Below are 18,742 nucleotides of genomic sequence, written 5' to 3'. Positions count from 1 at the left end.
CCAACTATAAACATAGATAAAAAATCCCCTTTTGATTGTACTGAGTTTCTGCTACTGTAAAGAGAAAAAATCCCCAGAAATTGATTGTAAACAGTATATGAGTATTCAGGATTTTGTAACTTAAAATTACTTCATTGCACAACTAAATCACTCGTAAATATAACCAAATTGGGTCTCAGAACTGAACTAAATATATATACGACTGGCGAAAATTTAATGTTTCGAACATTACATTTTCTTTTGAACCTAACAGTGTAAAGGTGTTTTTTTTTATTGAACTTCAAAAATATTTTGCGGGGTGCATTATTGAAAAATAAAAAGAACTCAACACGTTTTTACAATTTTTTTTTAGAAATCTCGAGCTAACCGTGCTTACGAAATCAAAAATTTATGAAAAGAGAATCTTTGATATTGTTCCTTTTGTAAATCATTATATGCATACAAATATTCCGTCATTAATTATATTACATTATAAACATAATTTGACAGAGATTCGAACAATGTAGATAAAATATAGGTGATTAAATCAAGGTTAACGAAGGTTGTTTACTCCTCCCTCTCTCTCTCTCTCTCTCTCTCTCTTTATCTCTCTCTCTCTCTCTGAATAAATTTATTATTTCTGCATATTTAAAAATCTCTGTACACTCAAGGTTTACACTGAAAATTTTCCTGATGTAACTGATACAATGTAATTATAGAACTTGTAAGTTATCTTTTAAGACGAAAATTCGCAACAACTAACGGTCTCTTAAAATGAAATCGTAGAGTTCGAATTTTAATAAAAATTTAGCAGTATGGTTGTTTAATTGAGGGAATAAGCATATTTGATTGAGGTGAAACCGAAACCTAAATGACGTCATATTTGATCTTTGACTTTTTGATATGACCTTGAAATTTAGTCTGAACACTGGCGATTTTATGTCTTTACTTAGAAGGAACACAAGTTACACGTTTTTATAACTGATTATAGTATACGGTACTTACCATTGGGAATGAATCGCAATTATAATCGCGAACTGATTTAGTATAATTTTCCTCATGCAATTTTAAAATTCTTGAACAAGTTTCGGAATTTAGTCTGAAACCACCGTTTCAGACGCTGTTCTAAACCTAATCCGAACTCTTTATTATGAGCCTATACTCCCAGACTATGTGATATGGTCTAATATAACAAATGGTCCACCCTTTTTAGGGTCCCGTAAATGAAACAACCCGTACCTGTATCTCTGCTCTTCTCTCATCTGCGTCTGTTACCAGCAGACTATCCCTGATGATGCGCAGACGCGCTTCCGATTTTGAGCTCTCTATACCTTTCATCAATTCTGGTGACTCATCTTAGGGTCACTTAGACAGTTCACCACAGCCAATGAATAGCTTATGATTGAATATATTTGATTGACCCTGATTGCTTTGTTTACACAATCAATTAAAGGAATTTCATTACATTAATAACATAAAGTTTTTCAATATGCGAATTTTCAAATGTAACTTTTCACTGATAAAGGTGACGGCTTTTATTTAAAATAATAACTTTGGTCTTGCTTGCATTGATTTCTAAGCGACGGCCTTTAGAGTTATTCATTAAGTATACTTATAGTTTTGTTTTGCAATCCTTTTGGTCATTGGACATCTCCCTGTCGAACTCATATTTCTGGCATCAGGATCATGAAGCAATTATAAAGAGGTTCGTTCCTCTTTTTTGGGGGTAGCCATTTTGGGTCACCTCTGTTCTTGAAATTATGCATCATACATTGATTTTACTCATAAATTCATATTTTATTATGCCAATTAAACTATATTAAATAAAATAGTAAAGGAAAAATTACATATTTACAGAGTTTAGTAGGGGATTATATTTTGTGGCGGAAGGTTTTTAAGAAGAAAATGAACATTTTTCATAACTCAATTGTTTTAGAGTACCGTCACTTTAGCTTCCTTATTTTCAATGCAAACAAAATTTCCAAAGAGTTTGTGCATTAGAATATCTTCATTTTGTTACGAAAAACATATTTTTAAAATTTTTCAACATATTTCGACAGTTATATTTCATAAAAGTCAAAGAAAAATGAATCCAAATTTTTGCCTATATTAAACTAACTTATTTCATGCCATTCTCAAATTTTACATAATAGACCCATATTTTTGGTTTTATTTTCTGAATTAATAAGATTTTTCTGACAAGTCTATCATAACTTGAAAAAAAGTTTGAGACTTTCAAATACATGTAATTTCATTACATGTTGAATCGGTAATGGATAAAAATAGCGGGTTTTTTTCAGTGCAAAAAGGTCAAGATATCAATACGATGAAGAAATTTTTCTTTATAATAATTTTAATTTCATTTCTTTTAAATAGAATAAATTTGTATTTGATGCCATGGTTCATTCCGATGAAAAAAATTAGAAGGAAAAGCGACTTATGGGCAATCTGCACTTTCAGTGCAGAAAGGTCTTATCAAATACACCGTAGCGCCGAATGAAGCATATAGACCCCAACATTTTGTTTTGAATTTTGGTTAAGCTATGTGTGTAGATTTTTAAAAATTACTTTAGAAAAAAAAACTTAAAGACTTTTGATCGCAGGATCCAACGTCCTTAAGACTAAGTCAATATTTCAGTCAGTCATGACATGACACATCATCGCTAGCCAAAGGGTTTCGGTCCACTATGCTCCCCATAATTATGGGGAGCGAAGTGGACCGAAAACCCTTGGCTAGCGAAGATGGACATGACATGGATATTTATCATACTATAATGATAAAAATTTGTAATTAACAACGCAATATCAAGACACTTAATAGAATTTCAATTATATCAATACGCCCAATCAAGAGACATTAGGATAGTTCACAATTTTCTAAGATTGCATGTTTGACGATGAGTATATGGCTGAGTTAACTTATGATGTACAATGTACTTTTACATTCATTTATTGTTGCTATGTCTGTACAGATTGCACGATACATTGAAGAAAAGACCATTTACATGTACATGCATATCTAACTGAATTTTTTTTTTTACTTTATTGCCTGTTTCGAAGACTTTACGAAAATCTGCAAACCATGCGTATACGTGTAGTTTCCTATTGCCAGTTTTCATATACTTGTCAACTAAGCATTTTACTACAAATAAGTGGTCTGCTGCTATAGATTTTTGTTGAAATGCCGACTAGTGTTTAAGTTTCATTTACTTGGTATTTTCTTACCTATTAGGTATGTATCAAGTCTTTCATTTAAAATGATATAAAAAGTTTTCCTATGCTATTCTTTTTTGTTATTCCCCTAAAGTTTCGGGGAAACTTTGGATTATTTACTTTTAAGTAGTCATAATTAAAATATGTCAGAAGGACTCAATGATTTTTTTTAAACACTGTATTATTGTTATTCTTTGTCAACTATACACCTTGAAAAAGTAAACGGAACATGGTTTACTAATAAAATATTTTTATTCAAAGTACAAAAAAAAAAAAAAGAATTAAAATACACAGATCGTAATTCAGGAAAATATAATGAATCGAAAATGATGACACAATGCAACACAATGTGCTCTTGTTTTGTTCTTTTTTTTTCTCCTTAAATCTTTTTGAAACTTTGAAATATTATTGGAGTACAGTATGCACACACACGCCATCACATACATACACACACGCGTAAAAAATGCCTTACAAATGAATTTGTATCCAAAAACATATCGCAATTCAAGAAATTTTACTGTCGGATAACGTTAAATCATTTTGCACATCTGACTGTACAATTCGCAGTAATTTGTTTTCAATTTAATACGTAAATCGTTTTCTGTCTTCAGTAGCGTGACCTGCAACATACAATTTATTCTTTACGTATCCGAGTCGTTAATTCCTTTATTTTAACAAGGAGATAATCCTGTCCAATGCATGGACATGTTTGGGTTTTCTAAATCTCTAAATAACAACGGGTTTGTATATTTTAAATATGTATTTCTATGGATCTTGCTTCATAAAACAACACTCTAAAGCCCCAGTCCCCTTGTGTAAAATACGGACATGGTAAAGAACAAAAATCAGTATTTATGATTTTGAAAGTCGCCGGGTGACTGGAGATAGGAATTTCTTAGTAGAATGAGGTAATGAAAAAAATCCCAAAAAACAATTTTAAACTATTCAACGATGAAAACAATTCGGAAAATGCATGACTGGTCAATATTTATGATAGCATGGACTTCATTATTGCGGTTAACACTTCAAAAGTCTTGATATCGACTTCTAATTTAACCAATGATGATTTCCCCAAAAAATTTAACTCCGAATTTTATAATCCACAAAAGCAAGTAAGGGCATATATTCTCGAATGATTCTTCATACATTATTATCATTTTTATTTTATGTCTGATTAAAATTGACAACTGAAGAATTCATCATAAAAATTTATAAATATACATAAAACAAGAATAAAAAAAATATTTCTTTTCTTTTTAAAATAGATTTCAGAAAATTGTGAAATGTTACAAAAAATATTGTACAATAAATTATTAAGAAAACAATTTTATCAACTTTGTGAATTACAACCCTATGACATTAGATTTACATTATATCCATAATATTATCTAATAAAAGAATAAATGCATAATCTAAAACAAAATACAGAATCCAAAGCCATCAATGGTTTGGAAACCAAATCACTTGTCAAATCACACATAAGACATTTCCATGACATGCTACAAAGGTATGTTACTTTCAAAGCTAATAAGAGTTTATAAGATATATTTGGCATACAACTTGTACAATATTAAGATCAATTGTCTTGGGACAAAACAAAGACACGAAGAGTGATGACAATAAACATATAGCTCACTTATATTTAGGCAGATAATTCTACCTTAATAGGCTGTCAGGTATAAAACATTCAACTCAGCGAGTCCTTTTTTTCAGGTAATGTAAGCATGTAACCATAGAGACAGGTACACTGACCAAATTATGTAGAATTTTAACAAATGTTCTTAGCTAGTATAAAAAGCAATTTTTAATCCGCCATACATTTCACATACTTGCCCTTCTATTTGAATATTGCAACTTTTTTTTTTAGTCAGGGCTATCCATTTGAAAACTAGTTTTAGAAGCATTTTATTAGTTAGTGGAATTTGCTGGATATAAGATACAAATTTAAAAAAAAAAGTTATTTCCCCCTTTTATAACACATTCCTGATCTTGGGGTTACAATGGGCAAAAATATTGGCAAGACTGTAAAACATTTCAAAATCAAAATGGATAAAAACTTATCTGAATTAAAATCACAGTAACTGATGTTATCCAATTCCCAAAAGCTGCACAGTTCATTCCACATAAAAGAGCTTAAGATAAAGATGATACGAAATGATCTGCTTTTGTCATGAATTTGTTCAGGACTATGCATCAAAGTTGTTTGATTCATATTAATAATCATCCAAGTTTAAAGGGATCTTTTAAAAACCTACATGCATCTGGAAATCTTGTTGAATACAGAAATTATTTTTCTTTTATTTATCTCACAGATAAGTACAGATTTTTCTCCGACATTTTATTTGGTAATCCCTGCGCATCGCAAGTATAATGATGCTTTATGGGTAAATCCCGGTATCTATCTGTGAAAAAAAACAACAACCTACAAACAAGAGGCCCCCTGCACCACATCTCACTCCTGAGTAACAGTTCACAGTGGATTTTAAATTTTCTAGAAAAAACTAGAACTTCCCATTGCTCCCATACCCTGGCTTCAAGGTCTTTTGTCTTTTGCATGAGAAACCATTATTAGGTATTTATGAGTTCTAAGCCCTATGGATTTCAACAAGGTCACAACATGCTTCACATAGCCCCGAAATACAACCTTTAAGTAACCCCACACTAAGTAAACATCTCCAAGTAATAGTAATGGCTTGAACATCCCTTTGTATCATTAAGTACAATGTACATATTGCTAATAAAAAACTACAAGAAGTTCAAAAGTGGAATAGTTTAAGTGCTCTTAACAAAACAAAAAGAAGGACAGCTGAGATTAGAAGAAAGTACATTTACCATGCAAGTTATTTACAAAAAATAAAATAAATCAAAATTGTTATAATCTAATAAGTTTGGGTATTTTTTTCATTCAGTCATCTATGCAATCAAGTTACATGTAAAATATACTAATAAAGAGTACTTCAATATTTACAGACAAAATAGTGAACAAGAATAATCTGAGATTAAAAAAATCAAAAATGAAATATCATTGAAACCTGGTGGTACATCATAAAAAATATGCCTGCAATCATTGGTAACAATAAAAATTGTCATCTCAAAAAAAAACCCAAGACAACATGTAATGTTACCTCTGATTGCATGCAATACTTATTACATTCTATCACATTAATTAAAACAATTGTTATAAACTTTAAAACTTTGTTTTAAGAGTTATGTTTTACAATTAACACATACAAATAAAGGTTAATTAGTCAGCCTCGAAGAAAATGTTTCGCGACAACAAACAAAAACAATGGCGAAATGTTTGCCCGTAATAAGGTACAACGCCTACTATGTTTTTGATAGGAAAGATTAAGGCAATATCATTTGTGAGATATGCCTATTCAGCACAGCTATTTTTTTTTGTTCCATGAAAATTGCTTGTTTCTATGATCTATCACTAGGGAAGGTGTGGTTTTATAATTCAAAGGAATTTTTATAATATGGAATTCATTTCAACAAATTATATTCAACTTGTTTATCAAAAAGTACACTGTAGTAATTGACATGCCAGCTTTGATCTATAATATCATGTCAAAACATTGAATTTGTGCAAAAAATTTATGATCATGTCTGTATATATAATTTAGCTGTTTTTCAGTAATGTCTACAAAACCTTTAAATTTTCTTCATGTTGTTCTTGTGAAGGCAAATACATCTATTTTGGTCATCTTGTGTTGAATAACAAAAATATGACAAATACTTATATGGCATGGATACAATAACAAGAGGCCCAGGGGCCACATCACTCACCTGAGAAACAATAGCAAGCTTACATAACTCTGATCCAAACAGCTTTTAATTTAATTACTCAAATTCGAAAATCTCTGTACAATTTAGCAGAGTTTTTTTATTTTTATTTTTGGCACACTTTTTAACATTGAGTCCCCAATAAAGATGAAGATTTTGAACGGTTTTTCTCTTTATATTCCTATGTAAAAAGTGTGGTATTGTGGCCCCGCCTTCCTTCCAGAGACAATGATTTAAACAAACATGATATTTAAATTGGCCAAGTGGTTTTGAAGAGGAAGAAGATAAAAATGCGAAAAGTTTACAACAACGATGACCACAGACAATGGACAAATTTTGATCAGAGAAGCTTCCTTGAGCCTTCGGCTCAGGTGATGTAAAAATGACTCCAATTCTAAGGTATTTTGAAATGAAGTTGAGTAGTGTCAATGAATCATGCATAGAATTCCTTGTCAGGGGCCTTCATGTATGAATAGTTTGTGTACTTCTGTTCATCCAGCGGGTAACTTCCTTCATCCTTCTTTCTCATTCGATAAACAATAAACATCACAAGTAAAATGGTCAACAACAAAGCCACCACTGCTCCACCAATTACAGCTGAAATAAATCACAATATAATTATTTAGAATATATCATGTAAAACTGTACATTGCATATCTAATGTGTTTCAATGCATACACATATCCATCATCTTTGTAGTTTCTTCAACAAAACTCTGTTTTGATTCTATCTCAAAGCATGTTTACATCTTTACATCTTCATTGTTATCTTTATTAATATACATATCTTGTTTGTTCCCGACAACTATAAACCCTTTCAAGCTAAGCTAATCATCAGATAATGCCAAAATGGTAAAAAGATTTTGCCCCAGGTGTAATCGTATTGTATACGTATTTCGGTGGCCAATGTAATTTGTTGACATGAAATTGGAGGGGGGAGGGGGGTGTATGGCATACATTTTTAAGAAGTCTTTCCAATCTAAATTTTAAAATTACTCTGAAATTTAAATGAAATAAAAACCTTTGCAAATTCTACCCTTCTTGATTTGTATCACTTCCAAGCTACTAATTAAGACAACTTGATAAACACACTTGAATAAACTATATTGTCGGCCTAAAAGTAAAGTTCATTAATTATGTGTTATTTGGTTAGAAGATTCCTGAAATACATTTTCATTACTTCCTGATATATCAGTTACCTTCCCCTTGGATTCCTGAAAAAACATTTTTCATTACTTCCTGATATATCAATTATCTCCCCCTGGAAAGGGGTTTGGACATTCCAATACTTATGACCTTTTATACTAATCAAACTTTATATTTAATGTCTTTATCCATTTTTGACCAGTGTTTTCAAAGTGTCTTAGAAAACCACTGAAGAAATAAAAAAAAAAAAATTTTTTTTTACGATTTGGATATCCCAAAAGATGTTTAAAAATGCGCTTATGTACCTGCAAGTAATCCTGGTCTTCCCATTATATAAACAATAGGAGAGGAATCTTGTTTGTCTGTCCTTCCTTCAATTTCCTCTTTGTCTACTATTCCTTTGTTTTCGTCTTTGCCAGTCTCATCATATGCATCTCCACCCGGGAGAATTCCAAAATTATCACCTAAAATTAAAAACAAAATCACCATTAAATAACAAACATATGAGTGTAACATCTTAAACTGGTTATCTTGATAACAAATAGTTTGAAGTATAAAATATATACTGTGGTTTCATTAATATTCAAGGGCATCAATTTTCGTGGATAAAGTGAAAATAACAGTTTCAGGGATATGTAAATTTGTGGCCAATGACCCTATCAATAGAAAATGTTAATAAAAATTGCACTTCAATGAACATCTATTTTCGTGGATCAACCAAACAACGAAATCCACGAAAATTGGTATTTAACGAATATTGATGAAACCACAGTATGTCCTCAATCGCAAATTTTGAAGAGGAACATTTTTCACTCAGACAGAAAGTTTGACTCTGTGCAAGGGAAAAAGTTGCATTTCTCTATTTATTTTTCCTTTCTTATAGACAGACAGATAGACAAAAAGGATAATGTAAAATACAGCCCCTAGTAATTATAAATGAACAAAAAAATTGCCAAAACATGAAAAATTCAGCTGGCTTTCCCCGTTAAAAACAGACACTGTTTGCCTGGTGTGAACTCACTTAACCTTTAATAATGTTAATTGTCGAAACCACACACGTCACGCGACATCCATTTTTGTTAGGTGTTCAATAGACTATATATATCATATTCCTTCATTCATGTGACCATATTTCTTATAAGCTGTATAAGTGAAGTATTTTTAACATGTTTTAATTCTGACTGCTAACTTTTTTATGGACTGGCCCGATTTTGCAATAAACAATAACACATGTCAATTTCATTCATTCTCCTTTGAAAAAAATTATTAAAACCATGGTAGATTTTTAAAGTTCATAGCATATTAAATAAGCTGCTGATATAAGTTACGGGACCTCATCCTCTGCTCAAGGTCACTTCATATCCCTTCAACCCATAGGCAATCCATGGGTTAAGTTTAAGCCCAACTGGGCCAAAGGGAAAGAAAATATGCTCGACGAGACATTGACGTTCAGATATCATGGATAGAAAAGGACATCAAAAGATCGACACCATGGTGACACAGGAGCCTCTCTAAGAATTCTATAAGTATACTGTAGAAGCACATATTTTCGTTGGGTCAACATTTCGTTGTTTTTGAACCAAATAAAATTCGTTGGCATTTAATTTCGACACATATTAATATCTTTGTATTCATTATCACTTTGGTTAAAAATTCGTCATGGATTTAATTTCGTTGATTTCTACTGCCAACGAAAATAACGAAATTAAATCCACAACGAATATTTCTGCTTCTACAGTATATGATATAAAATTTAAAAAGTTTACGACAACAATGCAAAACAATGATACTAAAGGATAAATTTTGATCAGAAAAGCTCATTTAAATTGAGAGCCTTCAGCTCAGGTGAGCTAAAAACAAAAAATCAAAACAAAAACAGTCTCACCGGAACCTTTGCCAGGAACGATATTTGCTACTGAAACATTCTCCTCTTCATTTTCTTCTGTTTTTGTATTATACTGAAAATTGAAGATATTGAGAGTTTACTGAAATATACACGTATTAAATATTTTGTTTAAAAATATGAAAATATTATTTTAATTACATGTACAAAGAAAATGTCCCGGTCTGTAAAAATAAAATTGTAACACTTAATATCACAGTAATTATTACTGTCAGTAACTGTTACTGTAACAGTAATTATTACAGTAACTTATGACATTGTTGTCTTTTACAGTAACTTACAAAATTATTGTCTTCTACATAAAATTATGACATTATTGTATTCTAGAGTAACTTACAAAACTATTTTCATTTAAAAGAACTAACAACATTATAGTCTTTTTAAAACAATAACTCACAAAATTACTGTCTGTATCTTTCAGACTTGCTGTTACTTTCTCTGATTGAAACAGTAATTACTACAGTAACTTACGACATTATTGTCTTTCGGGCTCGGTGTAACTTTTTCTGGTTCAGGTGTTGGAGCTGGTGTAGTAGGGCTCAATTTGGTGACCTTTTCTGTATCAGGCCTCTTTGTTGGGTCTGCAATTCAACATCTTATACAATCTCATGGCCATAAACAAACAACTTTTATGATGTACATGACATGCTACACTTTATAATTTTTTACAAGAAAAATACTCATTCTCCACATTTTTAACCCAAATTCCCTTCATTGTCAGCAAGTGTATAAAACAAATGCCACAAAGGCTATTTCACATTTCAGATCTTTATTTAATTGAAAATGCAATAAAATATAAAAAGCTATTACCCGGTATCTGAAATCTAATGCATACTGGCCCGTTTCAATTTTATGTGGCATTATTTTTAAGTTTTACCTGGAGAAACTATTAATGTTGATGTGTCTTAATAGCCTTAGAGGGACTTTTATACATGGTGACTGGTTTATCAGTGATATACACTCTTGAGATGTACTGAATGAACTAACACAGTTCAGAATAACTCACATATGCAGTTGGGTACTTCTGGTTGGTATACTCGAGTTTCTGGTCGTTCAATTCCACCCTGATCTACACACCAGCAGGCGGACCCATGGCACTGAATTTTTTCAAATTCTCCATCAATTGTACACCTTGGATGATATACACCCAACAGTCCTTGTCTTCTTTTAAGCAACTGTAAAACACAGGGCTTTAGGCCGATACCTTATCAAAGAAAAAAGATGACATCATTAGATATCAATCAAATAAGCATTTCTTCATGGTTTTATTTTTTTTAATACATTATGAAACATACCGATAGAATATAAAGCTATAACACTGGCACTGCCATTTTGAACATCTGTATTATATTCTATTGCATATCCTTATATATCTATGTATGAATTGGATATACTGTATGCCAAATACATTTCTGTATGAAAAGCTAATAGACAGTTCTAGGCCGAGTAAAACAGAAAATTTTGTGACATATGTGTCTTCAATCCCTGCTGGGATGTCATTCTTTTGTTCTTGCAGACTAAAAATATTTCCTGGGGCAGTCTGATAAGTAGTGAGCCAAGCATCAGTCTGATACTACACTTGATACACATGTAATAAAGCGGTCACTGTACTCACACCCTTCAGACCCAACTGTCTCAAGTAAATCAACAAATAAACTCATGAAATCTAAAGGCAGTGTTGTAAGAACAGAATATATGCAAAAAAATTATCATACTTTGTTTTTTTAATCATTCTTAATCGTATCTGATATTTTTATATACAGATCTACATGCATATTTGGCCTTATACTGTATACTGGGTTATTCAAGCCCTCTGTTATTTTTGCCCTTCTACACTTGTAAACAGTTTAAACCCGTCTTCAATTTGCCAAGACACATTCATGTTAATTAAACGAGATAACTCTGTCTCATTACAATTCACCCTGGTTTATACTCGCTAGGGCGAAAGGGGCGAAAATAAAACCATGGTGAATACAGTTAAACACATTTATAGGGATCACACTTTAAATGAATTGACACTTACAGCAAAGTGATTTTCATATTCCGAGACTTTATAACATATTGTAAACTAGATGGATATAACGAATTACGCTTATAACAAAGGTAAATCGCCTGTCCCTGGCACTTCGTTATAAGCGTGTTTAACTGTACTTCCCTGTATACAGTATTCTATCCAATACATACAGAAGTGTATGAGGTCGCGTACATGTATAACGTTAAGTGTAAACTGTTCTTCCTACAATATAATCAAATACCTGTGATGCAGTCTGGAACATGTGGTTGCATCATTCTGGTGCCTGTTACTTCATTGCCCAGCTGGTCAACACACCAGCACTCTTTATTGAACATTCTACGGTGACACTGCAGAGGTTCGTACTCTCCATTCAGTGTGCACTTTGGTCTGTAGGCGTCCACTGTGGTGTTTTCTGCTGATAATCGTAATTGTTCGCACGCCGTAAGGGAGCGAGTGGTGGTGGTGGTCGAGAACTCTACAAAAAATTCAAAGCAATTAATACCGATGGCTGCTTCATTGTTGGGAGTATGAAGATACATGTATATTCAATGGTGATATGCAATCTGATCAAATATAATTCAATATCAAGACAATCAGATAAAGCAAAATGTTCATGGTCAGCCTCCTCACACAAGCAACAAGGTTCATGGCTTATCAAATCTCCATTAAAACAAACACTAAAACCAGTACAACAATTTAACAACCTTTAACCACTGAATTTACATTAATTAAAATTCTTCTTGCAGTATTAACTTGATTGCTTGATGTCCAGGAGTAAACAAGAAGTTTTTTTGATAGATTGCATTAATTTTGATGGTGTTAGCCCCACTCCTCAGACCCCAGAGGGGCAGGGTCATGAATTTCACAATCTGAACTCCCCTTCACTCATAGATGCTATCTGCCAAATTTGGTTGAAATTGGTTAAGTGTGTCCAGAGAAGAAGCTAAAAAGTTCAAAACTTTACGACTGATGAAGGACAAGAACAGATAGCAATAAGTCTACTGAGTAACTCAGGTGACCTAAAACTCAAACATGCCAAAGTATAGTAAAATAGGTTGTAGAGATTGAAAAAAAAAAATTATTACATTGGATTAAATACTTTGGGAATTATTATTTTCACTGATAAAAGTTTGAAATGCAAGCTTTAAAATAAAAATAGATGAGAGCTCAAATGTTATTTTCAAATAAATTTTCTAGATGGGTATCAATTGCTGTATTATCCTGACGTATTCGTAAAATCAATTTTATCAAGTATTCAACCTACTGTTTAAACACTACCCACACCACAATGAATTAACCATGAAATCCTTTAAACTTGTGTGGGTCCATTTTCTTGGATTGCCCTTTTTTTTTTTACTTTATTTTTACCTGATAGATCCATTTATAATGAATAATAAATATGATATCAAATTTCATGGTTCATTTCAGATATAAATATGTGGGCAAAGTGTACCCTGAAAATCAGCTTTCAGACCCCAAACATCTTATTGATTCCACAAAAAAATTCTTATGGTTTTGTTTAAATTTCAATATTCTTGTACAAATGCCAAATTAAAACTTTATCATGATGAATTTTGGTACACATGTGTTTAATAACCGAAAACGTTACCACAGTGAGTTTATGTCTAAATGAGACCTTTACCATGGTGAGTTTTGGTGGAAAGCTGTCCTGATCCTGAAGATTCTCCAGAGATATCTTCCACATCTTCATCATCCACTAAGGTGGGACCAACTCCACTTCCCTGTAACAGATACTAATGTCATGTATAACCATTACAGATACATACACCCACTTCTTTGGAGAAAATAATTGTGTGTGTGTGGCTGAGGATTATTTTTTTACCACTTTTTTTTTTAAAAAAAAACAAACATATGTTTCTGAGGCCTACCTTAAAAAATGATTGTTTGGAATTGCCACCTGGGGGTTTCCAGACCCAGGAGGGAGGGAGGGATTTTTTTTTTCAAACTTTAACTGATTAATAATTGGTAAGAAATATAAAAAAAATTCTTCATTTTTGGCTTATAAAATTTTAATTAAAATTTCAAAGTAAGGTATCCCTCTCATACAGGAGTCAGGTCTGCAGTTTATCATTAAAGAAGTAATAATTCTTTTGATTGTAGTTGATGGAGATTTTAAAAAAAAAATATATTATTTGCATAGAAAATAAATGTGCAACTAATTTAACGAGGCCGAGTACAGAACGAGTACGCACGCTTTCGCGCAGCGTTTCATTTGTATTGTGACGTCATCTTTTTGCTTAGTTGACGCCATGGCGTGATAGTTTCAACTGTAGATATTCAGCGAAAATTGTTGAAAATATCTCGTTTGATGGGTAAAAATAATGTTATATTGTGGAATAAACATAAATGTCTCGAAGTATAAGCTATTGGTCGAAAACGTGAAGAGGGTTCAGCAAGCCTAGCCCTCTGTCACGTTTTCTTAACCCGCCTAAATATAGCTTAATTCATACATTTCAAGGCAGTAACCATGTATTTTATATTAATGACCCTTAATATGTGAAGTTATATATTTTTTTATTACTTAAATATGTCTGAATGTTTTAATAATACTATATAGACCACCTTTTTCGCCTTTGTCATATAAAAAATAGCCATTATCTGACGAATCTGGGAAATTGGGCATACAAAAATCAACTTTGATAAGACCCCTGGAACAAACCAGAAGGTAAAAGGTTTTTTTTATTTGACCATTTGATGCCCTTTAGCAATAACTTTAATATGTAGAACAGAAAAAGAAATCCCTAGGGCAGAAGTTTTGAAAAAATGTAAAAAATTTGCAAAATTGATACATTTCAAGCAAAATCCCATAGGGTCCTATGTTAAAGATTAACAAACTTTGAGATGACCCCCTAAACAAACGGTGTGGTAAATGTCTTATTTTTTAATCTTAAAATAATAATTATATCGGTAGAAATTCATGTAAAAAGTTTCATCCAAAAATCTAGGGCAGAACAAATTAGACCCGGCCTCGTTAATACATTAACTCATACATAAGCGTCAACTTCGAATTGACATGTTTACTTTAAGCAATCTACACATACAATCACATAGTAATATAAACTATCAAACATGCTTGATATCAATGAATATTCGAATACGAAACGAATAGCACTCATGAATATTCAAATACTGATTTATGGTACTTGTTTCAGCACTAATTTCTAGTTGTCCCCTTTTATATCCAATACAACGCCTGTACTTCGCTAAATGAAGAAAACTCTAAGCTTATTTCACTCCCAATGATATACCGGTAATACAAATTACCCTATATATCTGCTAAGTCATTTACTTTATTGTTAGAAATAGTTTGTCCCAAAAAATTAAGGTGATGACGAGGCCTGGGTAAATGTTGGACATTTTGCGAGCTCATAACTCATTTAAATACTCTCATCATAGAAAATCACGATAATTTTCAAACACCAATATATTTACTTACATTGTCAATATCTAATACACCATCTCCTGAAATTTGGAGTCCACCATCCTAAAATGGAAATAATCTGATTAGTACAACATTAAAAAAAAAAACCCACCCATGCAATTTATCCAACTTCACATTGATAATTTCAAAAGGCAGATAGATCTTATTTCCAGCTGAGATATTTTCAATATCATGTCACTAGATTTGGATAATTGTAGTTATGGCATAAAAAAACTTGTATCAGATTGACGAGAATCTCTTAAATATAGAATTGCTAACACGCATATGGGAGGAAAAAAGAAAAAATGGCAACTTTTTATTTACATATAAAGATGGAGTCTTATTGTGTTGTATTGGTATAAGTTTCAAATAAATGGTGCTCTCTTTTGTTGATAACATTATTTATGAACACATTAAATCAGTATCTTGTTTGGCAAAATTACCATGAGCCATTTAGTCAAAGAAAGGGTAATTTCGTACTTTTAATTACAAGATTCTTGTATAAAGGCTTATTGTAATTATGATGTACTTTAATTCCCATTAATATTGTGGGAGTAGACTTCTTATTAATTAATATTTCAGTAATTGAATTGTATTTAATCAGCATATGTTTATGTGTGTTAGTGTAAATACTGTTATTATAGAAATATTTTTCACGTATATCTAATTGTCGCACTCACTGTATACGGTAATTAACGTCATTTATTAAATATGATGTCACATTATGTCCCGGACCGGGGTAGCCCGACGGTTTTGTATGTTCTCCATATATTGTTCAGAAGCAGGGTTTGAGAGAGTTGGTCGGAAAACATTCGAACAGTAAGCACTGTTATTGTTATTCTGTGCAAGTATTGTTAATTGTAATATCTTAATAAACGGTTATAAAACTAGAATCGATTCCTGTGCTTAATTTGGGACTTTGGGCAACCGCCTGTTACAATATCAACAGTTCTCCCAAACCATCTTAATAAATGTTATAATTATTGAGTAAGATCTTATGGCAAAAAAATTAAAAATTTCCATATAAAAAATGGTTCTTTATTTTTAGCTAGTAATAAAATTTCATCAGCTGGGGGTATTTCAATGAGGTGGAAGGGAATTCCAAACACACAATATATAATATTATATAATCTTATTTTGGCCCAATATAGATTGATAAAAACTAAAATAAACATTTGGGATTTTTGTTTTTAATTTCCTTTTATCCCTAACTTTTTTTTCCCATTTACAACCCGCTAGTTGGTTTTTTTTAAAGTTAATACTCTTTTACAAAAACAATTGTCGCAAATTACTTCAATGTAACTTTCAGTAGGAAAATAAATGAAATTTCTTTCCACTTAGTTTTACCATGTGATAAGTACAGTACTGTCTGTACTTTATTAATTAATTTACTTCTTAAGACAATGCTCCAACAATTGTCTAATATGTTATATCTAAAGAAGAAACATTTTCTACACTTATTCACCAAGTTCACTGATGAGGCATTTGAGAATTCATCAGCAATCTGCATGTATACATTCAGGAATTTTTAAAACTTGTAATATCACTTTCTTACAACCTATTTCTTTATTATATTATAGCAACAAGATGGGGAAATAATGATGGAAGAGACAAGTATTCAAGCTCTGGCCCCCTGAAAATCTGGTTAGGTACTGTAGCTGCATATGTATATATATCCGGTGCACTTCCGACTTAACTACCTGGGTCAGGGATCATACCCCCCTCCCAAATGATCTCTGTCCTTGATTATATATCTCGGGTTTTTTCACCTGGTCGGAGTTAGCCTGTCTGTTCCCCCGTGAGCTGTCATGGCATCAAATTATGGAAAGGAATGAAAGAAATAATGACAGACCAGACCTGAATTCGAAACCAGTTCTCCTTAACCTCTACACAGTCTGTTATATAGGTGCCCTACAAACCGAGCAAACTGGTAATTGGACCAGCCTAACCTTTACAATGTGTAAATAAATTTTGATGGTATTTCATTGAGAGGCATTTGTACATTTTATGACAGAGAGGAAAACTTATTGAACACTGAGTCATCATGGTCATAGAGTCTCAGTAGATATGTTTATAAAATGGGATTAGAAAAGTATATATATTCCAATGGATCATAAAATTGAACATCAGTGACATCAACAGCCTGTAATTATATCTAGAATAACAAAGATAAACATTATGTGTCGTATAAATGACTCCGTGCCGAGAATTCTCAGAAAGAAAGAAAACAATTCTTGACAAGCCCCCCACCATGTGGCCAAATTATGAGAAACAGTTCCAAATACCTAGTTAAAAATAGTCATAAGTACCTGGTATCAGCTGAAATACCCTTAATGAACTCGTAACCCAATTAACGGACAAAGTTGCGCTAAGGTACGAGTTCTTTAGGGTACGAGTTCTCAAAAATTGAACACCCCCCCCCCCCCCCATTTTCTCTAAACCATTCCAATTTGAAATTCTTATGAACCAATGGCCTACCTTATTCATTCCATGTAAAACTCCTTCGATTCCAGAACTCCATATGAGCCCAATCATAAATAAAATCGTATACATAACAGATTCGTTCTTGAAAGCTGATTCAACAATGGGTATTTTGGTTTACATATCACATTAAACGATGGCCTCTGTACTATATTTTCAATCTCTCGTATTCATCCGCCAAACATTCCATTGTGAAAATGATTGCTCTAATATATACCATCAAAGTTTTTGAGATCAAAACACAAAATAATATGTTTGTGAAGTATTGTAAAAAATATTAAACATCAATACATCGATATATTTTAACGTTTGTGGTATGCACTATATCTATTCAGATGATTGCGTAGTCTGGTTCCCTTCCCATGATTTCATTGGGTGCACTCATTCAATAGGGGGTTTTCCCATTCTAAATTAATCAGGACGTAAGATTTCCATTCAAGAGTGCTCTATTTCGGTGTGCCAAAATTTGATAGGCCAACAAGCCATATTAAAAGAACTTTGCTGCCTAATCATGATGAAAAAAAGCGTTTGACGTCTCGGTTTCTATATACAGTGGCGTCGGAAGCAAATTAAAAGTGGGGGGTACCGGGGTAGGGGAGGGGAGGGGATGGGGTGAGGATTGCGGGGGGGGGGGGGGCTAGACTAAAAAAAAAAAAAAAAAAAAAAAAAAAAAAAAAAAAAAAAAAAAAAAAAAAAAGAAAAGGGCTAATTCTCAAAATCATGGAAATCCTAAAGAAATCTTACCTACCAAAACCAAACATATTCCCAATACATGATAT

General features: G+C 32.2%; 1 protein-coding gene across 1 annotated transcript; it reads right to left on the bottom strand.

The window, feature by feature from the left end:
- Positions 1-7,044: 7,044 nt before the first annotated feature.
- Positions 7,045-18,130, bottom strand: LOC105329713 (uncharacterized). Its single transcript, XM_034454885.2, has 9 exons — positions 17,961-18,130; positions 15,498-15,545; positions 13,683-13,782; positions 12,282-12,515; positions 11,033-11,230; positions 10,498-10,607; positions 10,009-10,081; positions 8,429-8,587; positions 7,045-7,575 (listed from the first exon to the last, which is right to left on the bottom strand). Exons 1-9 carry the CDS (start codon positions 18,033-18,035, stop codon positions 7,412-7,414), a joined length of 1,161 nt encoding a protein of 386 aa, XP_034310776.2. The 5' UTR covers positions 18,036-18,130; the 3' UTR covers positions 7,045-7,411.
- Between the last annotated feature and the right edge of the window lie 612 nt (positions 18,131-18,742).

Source organism: Magallana gigas, chromosome 5 (assembly GCF_963853765.1).
Source record: "Magallana gigas chromosome 5, xbMagGiga1.1, whole genome shotgun sequence".
NCBI classification, from domain to species: domain Eukaryota; kingdom Metazoa; phylum Mollusca; class Bivalvia; order Ostreida; family Ostreidae; genus Magallana; species Magallana gigas.
This window is presented reverse-complemented; position numbering and strand designations above follow the sequence as displayed.